Here is a 15707-nt window from a genome sequence, read left to right on the forward strand (position 1 = left end):
TACTAAGAGTTTACGACTTGATAAAGGAATGAATTTGAAAACTGACGAAGGTTTTCTTACTCTGATTGTACAATAAAAGTATACATACCTAATTCTTTTTAAAAAAAACCTGCGTTAATGACTCTTGGATTGGGAAATGAAATATACACAAATATCAGGCAATACGTTACACATCTGAATTTCATCCCCGTGTAATAATAGTAGAGATTAATGATGATTGATTAATTCATAGAGCCTTATAACGGACGACTCATATGATATTAGGAAAAAAGAAGTTAGTTAATATTTGCGTATGTCAGTTACAATAGTTATCAATTTTATTTGAAAAACTACTGTGCAATTTCAACAAAAAGTCTGTATATAACTACGGAACTCTTTGGAATTGGCAATTCATTTTGTTTTATACATTAAAAATCTATTTATCACGTGACTAGCTGTTGACATTCAAAATCAAAATCCTTGGACTCTCAAAAGCAATTTTCAAACGTCATTTTATAAGGTAAATTTTAATATAAATACTAGTTCTCAATGTTGTTTCTACCGGCTGGAATCTCAGTAATTACTCTTTTTCAAACAAAAACAATTTGTAATGATAACAGATAATTATATTTATGTATCCTGTATGACCTTCAATGAATAATTACAAAGAGCCCTTCTTTCGTTTATATATTTTTTTGAATGACGTCACTAAAAGCTGAATTGAATCTACAATCCTCAGTTGATATCCATGAAAAAAAACGTTGAATTAATACGTTTTGACTTCCAGGCAGGATATATACATACATATATGATTGTATATAACTGACATGACTTTGTTTTAAAATATTGAAAAGTCGGTAGAATCTACTTTCCGAACCGATGATAGCTACTCTTAATATAGTTATTAAATATATTCAAAAGTGCTTGTAAAAGCTTTCTTGAAAAAAGTATATTTTGATTTGATTTGGTTCGACCATTAGCACTAAATACTCGTATAATATAAAGTTTTAACAAAACGACTTGACATAAATATACTAACAAAATTTTAAAAGAACATTGGATAAATTTGTTGAAAAGCTCGCCAAATATTCTTAAGCTGATTTTCAGTTCTTGCACATTTGCTACCAACGCGTACGTTTAAAGATTTTGTAATATACTAGCGACCCGCTCGGTTTCACACGTCACATCAAAATCCGTTGCGTAATTTTAAAGATCTAAGCATACACAAGGACATAATGACAGCGGGAAGCAACTTTGTTTTATGTAGTAATTATAATGGAAAAATAATTATTAACCGTGAAAATAATCAAACCTTCTTTCTAAAGGATGTAATAATATTTCTTTGCAATAAATTAAAAAAATAATACAATCAAATTAAAAACCTCCTTGTAGTCCGTAGTCTACAAAATAAATGTTGAACATGATTGACGGTTCTTAAGTTGCGTTTAAATTATTAACAAATTGATTGATACGACGTGCAACTAATTGATACGAAATTTACGACGAACCAGACGACGTCTGCTCGCAAGCGCATTCGTAATAAAATGATTTAACAGACATTTTATTGATAGTTAAATGTAATAAAAGTCGTAAGTTCATTTCTGGAGAATGTATTCACGAATTGCTTAGTTTGAAAGAAAAGGGAAAATTATATGGAAAAATGTTTAGCTTGGTTTTTTATGTGATAAGCGGCAATCAGGCAGGAGGCTCACCTGATGGAAAGTGACTACCACCGCCCATCTGTAATACCGGGGGGCTTGCAGGCGCGTTGCCGGCCTTTAAGGAAGGACTAAGCTCTTTTCTTGAAGGTTCCCAAGTGGTTTCGGTTCGGAAAAATCCCGGCGAAAGCTAATTCCAAAGTGGTCGTGCGTGATTCCGATAGCTATTCTAATGGTTTCACGGTAACATGCGGAAGCGATCCGGTGACTTCCATCAAGGAAGCAGTGAGGACACCGCTGGTTATTTAGTGGGTGGTCGCGCCTGCGTTTTTTATTTTAATAATATCTATATCTATAAATTCAATTTTTATTAACATTATTTAATTATACATAAAACCTTTTTTTTACAATATTTAAATAGAAAAAAAAAATGTAATGTGTAAAATCGAATGTTCTGTGATTATCTTTTGTTTTTTTATTTACTTACTAACTATCCTTTGCAACGAAACAATGTATAATTATATAAATAATTATATTACTAGAATTATTAATAAAAACTAGCATTTAAAGCAATTTATTGTTTTTAATTGAGTTCGGACTCCAGTGTCTAAGGAATAGACAGCGGGTATTTCGGTGTACCGGGGCGCAGACAGTGTCCAGGAGACCGGCGATTCCCACATACTTCCCACTTCCACGCGAGGGAAACGCGTAACCCGTCTTTCCAGGGAGATCAGAGATAAGTTACTCCAATGGTGGGTAAGCCAATGTGTAGAGTAAAAGATACATGGGATGATATTAAATATATCATCTCATACTGTGTCAGCATAAGTGCAAGAAATATTAGATATACAACGTTAAGCTTGTGGTTGAACGTTACCTATATTCTGCGTGGAAGCCTCACCAACACTGCGCCCTATAATTGCAGAAAAAATATCCACAGGACCTCTTAACACGAGTTTTTAATTTTCAATATGTTATATGACAGAGGGTGGCATCGCAAACTGCCTAAAAAGTAGATAAAAAATATATTCTACAAAAATAACCCTTTGATAGAATTGATAAGTAATATAAATAAAAATCTTTTGAGTGTGTAGCTTAGGAATACGAAGCAAGTGGTAAAAAACCTGCGGGATGCTCTGGCTACACATTTCAAATACTTGCAATCGTTTTTCTGAAGAAGATGAAATAATATGCTTATCATATATATCTAAGTTATATCTCAGTACTCATTAGTTCTACTAAAAAATGAATCAATCTTGACTAACTCAAATTCGAACTCATTTCACATATAAACGCCCTAATGGGGAAAGGTCTACCCCTACAGGAGTTCCATTTATTAGACAAAGATATTATAATCAACAACAACAACAGCCTATAAATTCCCACTGCTAGGCTAAAGGCCTCCTCTCCCTTTGAGGAGAAGGTTTGGAACATATTCCACCACGCTGTTCCAATGCGGGTTGGTGGAATACACATGTGGCAGAATTTATATGAAATTTGTCACATGCAGGTTTCCTCACGATGTTTTCCTTCACCGCTGAGCACGAGATGAATTATAAAGACAAATTAAGCACATGAATCAGCGGTGCTTGTTTGGGTTTGAACCCGCAATCATCCGTTAAGATGCACGCGTTCTTACCATTGGGCCATCTCGGCATATTATAATTATTAAACATTTACTCGCAATTCAGAGAGTGTGTTATATTTAACACGTTATAAAAAAGTAATGTGACCAAATGTATGTTATGAAGCTTTTGAAGGCTCGTCCCTTTACGATTAATTAGTTTTATTCTTATATCAGTCATCTTACGCACACTGCAGCCGAGATGACTCAGTGGTGACACGTGCATCTTAACCGATGATTTCGGGTTCAAACCCAGACAAGCACTACTATATATATGTGCTTAATTTGTGTTTATAATTCGTCTCGTGCTCGGCGGTGAATGAAAACATCGTGAGGAAACCTGCATGTGTCTATTTTCATTGAAATTCTACCACATATGCATTCCACTAACCCGCTTTGGAACAGCGTGGTGGAATATGTTCCAAGCCCTCTCCTTAATTGGAGAGGAGGCCATTAGCCCAGCAGTAGGAAGTTTACAGAGTATTTACTTTACTTTACACGCAACTAAGACATCTTATAAGCACGAGTCAAACTCAACTAATGCAAGAAGCCGCGCCACCAGCATAGATATGTGTGGATAAACTTTTGCAAGTTAATTTTGTGTGTGTGTGTGTGTGTGTGTGTGTACACTCTCCGGAGTATACATACATAGCAATATGCAGATACATAAAACTACTAAACTAAATGTAATACTGAAATTATATCACGGAACAATTTTTTCTTGGTGGTAGAGTTCTGTGCAAACCTGTCTAGTACCCATTTGTTATAATGAGTGCAGGTTCAAACCTGGCTAAGAATCAGGTAGATTTCGTGTGCTTAATTTGTGTTTCCAATTCATTTCGTGCTCGGCGTTGAGGAAATAGTCGATTTGCACACAAACGGCTGTTGTTTTTTTTAATAATATAGCAACAGATTTTGAACGCTTTATGGGGCACTATTGTAAAATGTATATCACATTATGTATCAACGAAACTTAAATACTTTTTTCCGTATACACATAAAACACTTCAGAATATGTATTGATAGGCAATATTTGGTGTTACTATATACCCCAAGATAAGACAAGTAAAATTAGTAATCAAAAGAAAAAAACAAACTAATGGTGTAAAAATTGAATTCGACGTTTGAATTCAAATATTACATAGAGAAAATAGTTTTTCATCCTTAATATGGTTTTTTCTTTTAATGTAAATGGGTCCAAACAGAAAGTACAAACTTCCAAAAAAGATCCAAATCGCTTCTTTAATGGTGAGGTTCTTAAACTTTATTATTATAGTACAGATACAACATATTATAGTACAGATTTAAGATTGAAAAACAAATATGCAATGAAAAATTTTAGTTTATTCCGACTAGAAAAGTCGAAATTCTTAACTTTTCTCTACCTCAATATGCTTCTTTTGAATCATTCTAAGTAACAAAATTCTCATTAAAATCTGTTTCATGCCTTAAAATTATTTAGTCCTCAAATTAAATTAATTAAAATAAAAGCCACGACAAACTTATTTAAGTTACTTTAATTAAAAGTACATTATCTCGTTGTGTCATTTCGTGATGGTAGGGCTTAATATTCGCTTAGACATAATTACAATTCGATGGGGAAATGTTGGCATTCTTGCCACCATTCTACGCAGTCATGATTTACACTATTTGCATTGTTTTTTTAATGTTCATATTTATAGTCTGTCAAAATTCGCCGATCATGGCCATGGTAGAGATGACCTCATTATGAATGTTATCCAGATTCGTCCGAGAATACATGATATAATTCATGAATTATATAATTCCCAGAAAAGACATATACCCAGGTCCTATGGTCAAAAAAAGAAATTACTCTTTTTTATAGAAATGTTGATTGTAATAATAGGCGGATAAGAAACAACCGTAAGAAACCGGTAACTTTCAGTTACCTTTCAAATAAATCCAATCGAAACAAATTATTTTTATTTCTATTTAATAATATTTTTTTTTTAATATTCAAAGTGAAAACTTAATGTTCAGTGAAAAATAACCAGAATAAAAAATCACTACGGCGGAATATCTAACAATTCTTCAAATGCAATATAAATGAAATATTTAATTTTAATTCTGTACCAAATTTGTTAAGGTTAAGAAAAAAAAATTAAATTATTACAAACAATAAGGAAATCGCCTTTTAATGTTACATAAAAAGACATTATTCAATTATAAAATCACTCAAATAAACGGCCTATTGACGCAGCGGTTAATGTAACACAAATTCGCAAGAACGGTTGTAACTTCAATGCCCACTGAAGAATAGCAATGTGGAATTTCCACTATTTCATATTTCAGAATCATACAAAATCTCTAAAAACATATAATAAATTTAGTGAGAAATTCTATTAGTACTAAAGCATTAATACATTTTTATAATTCCAAAGAAAAAAATATTTTAAAAATCGAATTCAAAACGTAATATTATACATACATAATAAATAATTTTTAAAAACGGAAAATTGTATTCGAATTTCATTGCAATTTTTTTTTCTAATCATAAAATGACAATTAAGACATTAAACCTTCTTAGAGGCATCGTGATCTAAGTTAATCTATTAAAAAAAAAACTTCCGGAAGAATTCCCCTCTATACGCATCCTTGTCTCGTCAGGAATATTATAAAAGATGGTTGCCTTTCACGCAGTTCAGTTGAACGTTACACGTTGTTACACGCGTGTGTGTGTTGTGTTTGTGTTACGGATTAAAATAAAGGTGATTATATTTACTTATTGTTATTTAGTGTTGCCATTATCAGCAACTTGGTATGTGTTAAACGTTGAAGTATTCGTGAACTATCGCGATTATTTTAAACGTAACAGTTTTTATTTATAAATAATAAATTATGTTCTATTTTCAAAATTTTTGACATGCATGATTTATTAATTATATTCCTTTTTTTTAATTTTTGTGCTAAATACCCTTGAATCCAGACAAGCTATTTCATAGGCAGTTAATAGAGAGAATAATGTTTTTGCGCTTGTAATATATGTAAATTTTCATCGACTTTATTCAAATGAGACGTCAATTTGTTGTAACCGTTTTAATGGTGTAAATGAATTCCTTAAACGGAACGTCGGCAAGATAAAAGACTACGTAAACAATTTTTATTTTTTTTTAATTACAACTCTTTAGATATTATTATTTTACAATTTTCAATTAAATTGTTTTTGAGCGCGACAATTTCACATGGTAAGGCTTTATTTAAAATCAAACTAAACTAGACGAAACAATAATGTCTTTGTAATACGCAAGATACAGTTCAAATTTTCCCACATAATTCTTTAACAGATAACGTATTAAAAACAAACCTAAGATATCGCAACTCATTGTACAAATCAAAAAAAAAATTTTATAATAATATAGATTAAATATGACATTTTTGTAACTGTCACTTTCAGCATTTCAGTCTAAATAAATAATAAAAAAGCTATAAACTTTTAGTGATGATATGGTATCAATAAATTTGTCAAAATAACGAACTTTCACAATCAAAGATAAAATTTGGCGGGAAGGACTATTCATAACGCCATTTTTATTTGCAACAGAATACGCGGGAAAATTTGACGGTTACATTTAGCGTATTCATTAAAATAATTTAATTTTAAATATATATTTATTATAATATATTTTGGTATAAACTGTACGTTTTATACATTTTATAGCGACGTAGTTTATAGGTGGTCTTGGCATTCGGGTATATTTGTGCTTTGATAATTAATACCTACTTATAATTTCAACGTCAAAATAATTATACAATAATCGATAAAGTTTTTAACTACCAGTTTGACTGTTTTATTAAATAAAAATACTTATAAATATATTAATTATTTAGAATTTATATTTTTTACATGTAACGATTGTATATTTAAATTAATATTATGTCCTTACATAAAGACAATTTAATTTGATACTCTGAAAGAAATTTCAAACTTTAAAACTTTTTTTTATTTATTGGCAAATGTTAAAATATATACAGCCATTAATTAAATGTAATCTTTATACATCTCCTTAGTACACAAAATAAACATTTATATTATTTCCTTGCACGCGAACTCTATTTAACGAATTTCGTGTGTCACGATTAGACGAAGACGAAAATTAAATCTATTCAATTCTAAATTTAAAATATATTATATTCAAGTATCCTCTTACCACTCACATAAGTAGGTATTTGAAATAAATTTATTACACACGAGTATCCATTGGAGTCACATAGAGGAATTTAAACGTCTTATTTTGAAAAGGAGTCAATTCAAATAAAATATAACATTCCTAAGAATTTCTATGATTGTTGATTTTGATTTTGTAGATACTTTATTGATACACGAAAATTTATTAATGTAAGTAAAGTAATGTAGATTGTATGTGTCCCACTGATCGGTTAATACCTCTCTCCTTGGAAGCTTTGGAATTCCACCGCGCTGCTCTAATACGAATTAATGTACATACATGTAGCCGAATTTTATCTCAAATCGAAATATCATATTAATACGTATCAAAATTGAAAAAGTCGTTTAAAAAAAGAAAATCGAAAAAAGCGTAGCTGAATGTTTTTTAGTTTTTTTACTATTGATAACGACTAGATAATAAGTCTAAGATTCAGAGTATTTTTAATTTTATATTAAACTATTTTGTCTGTAGTAATCAAATTTATAAATTGATAAAAACCCAAATGTATGTAAGACTAACGGTCGAAGTTTTCATATCATATCTATAAAAAACGGCAAAAAAAAACACCCCTTAAAAATATTTATTTTATTCTGTTTTTTTTATCGTTATTGAAAATTTTAAGTTAAATATCATTTTTCATGAGATAAAGCCTGGTGACAAACGAACAGACGTACGGATAGACAAACGAGTCTTATTAATGGGGTCTCTAAAAATGAAAATGACGTTTCTGGTTCAACCCATTGTAGGTTTAAGAAAGTCTGATTTCACCGCTTATCACATTTCGGCACTGACTACCTCCGAAGGCACTTCGAAATACCTTTCACACTACCTAAACTAGTTTAAGCCTACACTCGCATCGTCCCCATACCTCTGAACAGCCTCGAACAGCCTCGAACAGCCTTTTCAAATATCACCGCGTTATTGTGTAACACACAAACACATTCATGATCTAAAATCTTCAGTTCAATTGCTGCCTATGCTAAGTATTCGCCCTTGAAGATTTGCAGATGGCAATCACTATGAATAAATTTGTAACCCGTCCTCGCTGTGATTTATTTATGAGGGACCAGGATGTGACATTATTATATAAAAGGGCATAATGTAATTATGCATCCAGTAATAGACCTCAGTCCCTAGAATATGCATCAACGGATCCCTTCCACGGAAAGTGTATTGGGCTTTCTAATATAGGTGCACAGATACAATACGTACTAAAGGAAACAGCGTTTTTTTTTTAAATCTTATTGATAGCTTAAGCCTTAAGCTTAATACATTTCATACATATATAATTGTATTTGACTAATATGATTGTATTTATTAAATGTTGAAAAAAAGTAAATACTGACTTACTTGCCGGTTCATCTTGGTCAAATCTACTTTCCGAACCGGTAGTAGATTAGATTCAAAAGTGCTTGTAAAAGCCCACTTGAATAATGTTTATTTTGATTTTGATTTTGATTTTGCCGATTTTTTTTGTCACAATATAGATTTTTTTAAGGGAATAATGCATATTAAAAATGTATAAACGTTTATAGACCAATTTTAAAGGATTCGATAGATGTACAGGAAATTAAAGAGGATTCTCGATTGCAACTTAGAAAATTGTTACGATTTAAAAAAAAAATCATTTTAGAGAACGAAAAATGTTACTGGCTGGTGAATCGTTTAAAATTCATTTATTTATTTAAATTTTAATACTATAAGTTTACCTATAAATATTGTTTAAGGGGTTTACTTTAACAAAGCTGGCTCAAAAGTATTACAATTATTTCTTGCTATATTTTAAGCAATACATTATTGTAAGCTCGCCTTTAGATGAAGAGTTTTCTCTTGTGTTTAAAAATAAAACAAACTATAATAAATAATAGAAATGATATGCAAAGTGTTATCTATTATCTTCGTAATGAGCTTTTTCCTCTAAGCTATATGTCGAATGATTTTTTTAATGTTCATTGAAATATTGAGTAATGCAGTACTAAGGGATTCTTTAGCTTACAGTTTATTACATTTTTTTTTATTTTGTAAAGATTCTTATGCAATATAAACGAGCCTATGACACTTTTCCCCGCATATATAGGATTTCCAAGATTTCCAATGTTAACGTCGTATTATCTATAGGATACACATTAACAAGTAATCATTTCCTAATCCTCACCATACAAATGTATGGATCTATAAAAAAATATTGCATATTTCAGTTAATTTCGTTTGAAATGCTCGTCAAACGCGACAAAATACTATTAAATACCCATAATAATATTATGTGCCTTGTCTAGCTACGCTGGCTCACTCACCCTTCAAACCGGAACACAACAATACAATATTGATATTTAGCATTAGAGTGTGAAGTGCGAGTGGTACCTAGACGGTTTGCAGAAAGCCCTACCGAGCAAAGTACCTATATAAAATATAAAACCTATTCGATAAACTCCTAAAATTTACAGTTATAAAATCAAAATCAAACAAAATCAAAATAAACTTTATTCAAGTGGGCTTTACAACTCTTTAAAATAAGTCCATAACCGTTGATACACTTTAATAGGTGTGCATTATTCCTAAAAAAAAAACTATTCTGTGACAAAAAGCGGCAAAATCAAAATCAAAATAAACTTTATTCAAGTGGGCTTTTACTAACACTTTTGAATCGTCATTTAACGATTAAGTGTAGCTACCACCGGTTCGGAAAGTAGATTCTACCGAGAAGAACCAGCAAGAAACTCAGTAGTTACTCTTTTTCAATATTTAAAAAAAATACAGTCATGTTAGTTAATACAATTATTTAAATTAATATATCCTGCCTGGAAGTCAACAGGTATTAATTCCACGACTTTTTATCATCTACAAAATCTTGTATCGAATAATACGCCTTTTTTACCAATGTATTTTTTATAAACATTTTGAATTTACGATACGGCAAAGTTAAAAATGTCTGCGGAATTTCGCAAATCTATACTAATCTGTACTAATATTATAAATGTGAAAGTAACTCTGTCTCTCTGTCGCTCTTTCACGACCAAACAAATGAACCGAATTTGATGAAATTTGTTGTAAAGCAAATTTAAAATCCAAGGAAGGACATAGGCTACACCTGACAACCAAGCCCCTAACGCGAGAGAAGCTGCGGTCGACAGCTAGTATACAACATAATTCCATTTATTTTAATATTTTGAAAATATAACACGTTCTCTAAAACGAAACGATCTTGTTCAACACGTCTGGTCTCCGACATTCGCAATTGTACGGCGTGGGATTATTTCGCAACGACCGTTCTGCGTTCTTTGTTTATGCGATGGAGTGCAAAATAAACTAAGGTTAAGGTTTGTGGGATTATATATACTATATTTACTTAGTATTACCCGTTAATACCACAGCTGGACGATTATCTTCTTAAAAAGATTTGTTCTACATTATAATAGTCTTTCTGCTGTGGACAGACAAATGAAAACGCTTTTGAGATGTGATGCCTTAAGAAATGAATCTTCTATTAAGTATAGATGATTAATAATAAAATATGAATCAATATACAGAGTGATCCAAGAGAAAGGTTTGTACCTATGAAATATACGTATTATGGTAGAGTCGGGAATTTTAACTTTCTTAATAAAGAATTTCTTAATAAAGAAAAATAGCAGGCAATTTCAGGATTTGTTTTTTTCTTTGATATAAAAGTTGTCTATAGCCCTTATTGTACTCGTGTGAAGAGACGGATAGCTAATTACATTAAATAAAACTGTATGAGTAAGTTACCTAGCGTAGACTCGGTAAACGTCATTTAAAAAATATTCATCAAAGTGCTTGGAAAACTCTCCATCCATCAGTTTACATGATTGTATTAAATATCAAATCTATTCATATATTAAAATTGGAGTGTCTGTTTGTAATATTAAAACAAACCATTTTTTAATAAATGCATATGTAAACACAGTACGTACATATATCATTTTTTTTTACAATTTCTGTCTGTCTGTGTGCACAGCAATATCTTTTTGTTAAATTCAATTCGAAGTCGTACATCTATTTGTTACAATAAAAATTTCTCGATAAGTAACACTATACTTAACTTTATATTTTTATTTAATCACATTAATCGTAAGCCTATTTATTAATGTAAAATTATCATTGATTGTGTTCGTATGTCTGTCTGTTTGCCAGAGGTCATATTCAAAATATATAAAAGATACACCATATCAAATAAAAGTAAAAACAACGACAATATAACATTCGTAATTATACAGCCTTCATTTAAATTAACTTAATATAGCTTATATATAAGCTAGTTATTAATTAAAATGCAAGCGAAGACGCAAGCAGAACGCTAGCTTATAACAGTAGAAATAATCAGAAGTGAATTTAATAAGTGCAAATATCAACTGTTCCGGTTTTATTGCATTAAAGATAAACTACATACGTCTGTTGTGTATTCTTGGCTTGCGTTGAGCCCGGGTCTTGTATTACGAAATGTAGTTTGTGGTCACACAATAGCGCATGCTTTAATATACTCAATACTAATTCGTTATCCAAACATATATTCCGAATAATCTTCATAGTCTTACTTGTACTACTATTTTTCGAGCTGTATGCTTTAAGTCTCTCTACATTTTAACATTTTTTACATGCATTAACAGCATGTAAATTTCTCACTGATGTGCTTAGGCTTCCTCTCCCTTTTGAGGAGAATGTGTGGAGTATATTCCACCACACTGTTCTAATCCGGGTTGGTGGAATACACATGTTGCAGAATTTCTATGAAATTAGACACATATAGGTTTCCTCGCGATATTTTCCTTCACTTCCGCGCACGAGATTAATTATGAACACAAATAGATCACATAAATATTCAATGGTGCTTATTTGGTTTTGAACCTGCAATCATCGGTTAAGATGCACGCAGTCTATCCACTGGGCCATCTCGGCTCTCACATATATGTAAAAGTCCTCGATAAAAAAAAAGAAAAAAAAAATAAGTTCCTGATTAAATCGAAGTTGTACATAAGTGTATTGATTATGTATGTATCATACATACATAATTAAGACACCTAAGCTTAGAGTAACTTTTTATCTACATAAGATGTATAGTGTTCAAACTTTCTCAGTGTCCGATAAATGTCAATGCAATACGTGATAACGTAATCGGACACTTTATTAACGTAATTTTAACGTTACGTATTAATCACGCAACGTAAATAACGAAGCAGTAACGTTAATGAACATTTTAACGCGCGAAATGGCTTCTTTATAATGACGTTTCCTCTCTGGAATCCATATCCGAAGCAGAATAATAGTATTGTGTTCCGTTGAAGGGTGAGTTAGCCAGTGTAATATTTGTCACAAGAGAACTGAAGAAAGAAACTTGTAGTCTTTTAGTTATCTATCACGTGCATTGATTTTAATGGATATGGTAGCTTATAAAATCATTTACCAGTCCTACCTACTGTTTAATATAAGAATTCAATTTCGAATCTTTCCGATTATCAGAATACTAACTCCTCGTCCCGACTTTACTCGTCTATATTACAAATTCTGTAATTAATTATTTTGATTCTTTTGTTTGTAGTGAGATGGTAAATAGCCTGTCTCGAAAATTGGGCCATTTAACACTAATTATTTCAAATCGGAACAGTAGTTGCTGAGATTAACGTCAACCACACAAACAAACTCTTCATATATAAAATACTAGCGACCAGCCCCGGCTTCGCACGGGTGCAACACTGATACTAAATATACTACAGAATTTGTTTATTTACGAAACCATATTAGAAACTTTTAAAATTATCAGTGTTTCTTTACTATATTGTCCATGTATTATATACAAAAAGTTCCTCTTGAATCACTCTATCTATTAAAGAAACCGCATCAAAATCCGTTGCGTAGTTTTAAAGATTTAAGCATACATAGGGATTAAGGACAGAGAAAGCGACTTTGTTTTATAGTATGTAGTGATAAGTATAGTTCAAGATAATTAAATTAACATTGAACTTACCCTAATTTGCTTCCGTAGCATTATCCTAAAGAAATCTTAAAAATGAACAAAGTCGGAATCGAACCTGCGACCTTGTCCAAACTAAAAAGCTTCATTGTACATATATATATGTATTTATACTTACAATAGCGTATTAAGCTTAAGTTCAAGAACTCGGGGTGCAAGGATTTATGTAATCATAAGTATTGTTAGCATATGTTATAGTGCACCTGTGCACTGCACATAAGGTCATAAGTTCAATATATGGTTACAGTATTATCGTCGTTTTGTTGAGGAGTAGATTTACACAGCCTTTTTTGATTGAATGACATCAGTAGGCGAACAGACAAATGGGCTGATAATGCCTATACACAGTAGCACTGTATGATGTTTTGACCATTTCTCACATAACCAATGTATCTCATCCAGGCAGGATATATTAATTTAAATAATTGTATAATATAACTAACATGACTGTATTTTTTTTAATGTTGAAAAAGAGTAACTACTTAGTTTCTTGCCGGTTCTTCTCGGTAGAATCAACTTTCCGAACCGGTGGCAGCTTCACTTAATTGTTAAATGACGTAGACAAGTATATTTTGATTTTGATTTTTTGATTTTGAAATGAGATGTTACGTTCCTTGCGCCTGTAATTAAACTGGATCACTCACACTTCAAACAAGATTACTACAATACCAATAATTGCTGCTTTATGGAACATACCCACATATACATATTCTTTTAGTAATAATTAATATGATGAAAAGCATTGAATTATAAAGGTTTCGCGTTCGAAATAACTCGCATCTCATTTTGTGCGCGTCGTCTAATAAAATCAGCATTTTTTTTATTTAAAGTCTAAAGTCAAAATCAAAAGTCAATAAAGCATTGTTTATCTAAACTAATATTATAAATACGAACGTAACTCTGTGGTTCATAAGTAAAAGAGTAAACCTCATTTGATGAAATTGGGTATAGCTAGCTTGAACTTCAGGAAAGGGCAGAGGTTACTTTTTTATGACCAATCGTAGTCGAGTGGTGTGTACACCGGTTTTCATGGGTACGCCACTCTGAGGTCCCGGGTTCGATTCCCGGCCAAGTCGATGTAGATTACCATTAGTTTTCTATGTTGTCTTGGGTCTGGGTGTTTGTGGTACCGTCGTTACTTCTGATTTCCATAACACAAGTGCTTCAGCTACTTACATTGGGATCAGAGTAATGTATGTGATATTGTCTCATATTTATTTATTTATTTATTTATAAAAAAAAAATCGACCAACACCTAAATCGCGAAGCCGCGGGCACCTAATATATAAGCTTTGCGTGTATTTAATTTGAAGTCTTATAAGCACGAGCTAATTCAATTATTGAAACTTGTACAAAAAAAAAATAAAGATAATTTTTTTTATTGTGAGTTACCAATAAACATAAGTCTAGACTAACTAATTAAATCCTATTCATGCAAAGCGTTCTAATGCACCGACCTTACAAGATAACTGCATCACGATTCTGACATATCAAACACGCTATTACATATAACATCAAAGGAACGACTGATATTTCACATACATATATCCTTATCTATGTATATATTAATTGTATTATACATTTCTGTATTATACACGTGGTCTATAACCGAGTGCAGATCGGAAACCCTTTTTTGCTGGTACATAAACATTTTCAAAAATAGAATTTTGAATTCCTTTTATAAATTAGTCGGAAGTCAAAATATATTATACTGAACTAAATATGAAACTGCGATTTCCTAAAATAAGCTCATATAAACATTAAAAAGTCGTCATATTCATTTTGAAAACATCTAATTAAAAAAAATAGAATTTACGCTGCTTATGTATTTTTAATAATGGCAACATTAATAATCTGTGGTACTCATAACAATAATTTCAATTATTACATTATATAATTATATTTCTAACCTTAACCTTAAGTATATGTTCTAAATCAAACATAATATATATGCACGTAATTGCCAATATAATATGCAATGCAAAATTCTTAAGACGCGTTAATTTCATCTTAGGAGTAAAACAAATAAAAACAGTAATCCAAGGGTACAAGGTTGGATGTGCAAAAAATTATAATAAATTTAAATCGAATGTAAAACCTCTTTCTAAAAAACACATTAGGCTGTATAAACATAGATCTTGACTCAATAAACAATAAAATGAATATTACAATAATGTCATTATAAATTCAATTCACATCTGTCATTCAGTTGAAAATATACGTCCACTTTTTTTTAAATCCATTAAGCAAAGATTTCGATTAAATATACATTT

At 31.1% G+C, this 15707-nt stretch overlaps 1 protein-coding gene across 1 annotated transcript in view; it reads left to right on the top strand.

The window, feature by feature from the left end:
• Nucleotides 1–5902: 5902 nt before the first annotated feature.
• Nucleotides 5903–15707, top strand: part of LOC124540847 (pro-resilin-like) — a 38392-nt gene continuing 28587 nt past the window's right edge. The window contains exon 1 of the mRNA XM_047118613.1: nt 5903–5990. Coding sequence (XP_046974569.1) covers nt 5904–5990 — 87 coding nt within the window. The 5' untranslated portion in view covers nt 5903. The remainder of the gene's footprint in view (nt 5991–15707) is intronic.

The sequence above is a fragment of the Vanessa cardui genome, chromosome 26 (assembly GCF_905220365.1).
Source record: "Vanessa cardui chromosome 26, ilVanCard2.1, whole genome shotgun sequence".
Taxonomy (NCBI): Eukaryota; Metazoa; Arthropoda; class Insecta; order Lepidoptera; family Nymphalidae; genus Vanessa; species Vanessa cardui.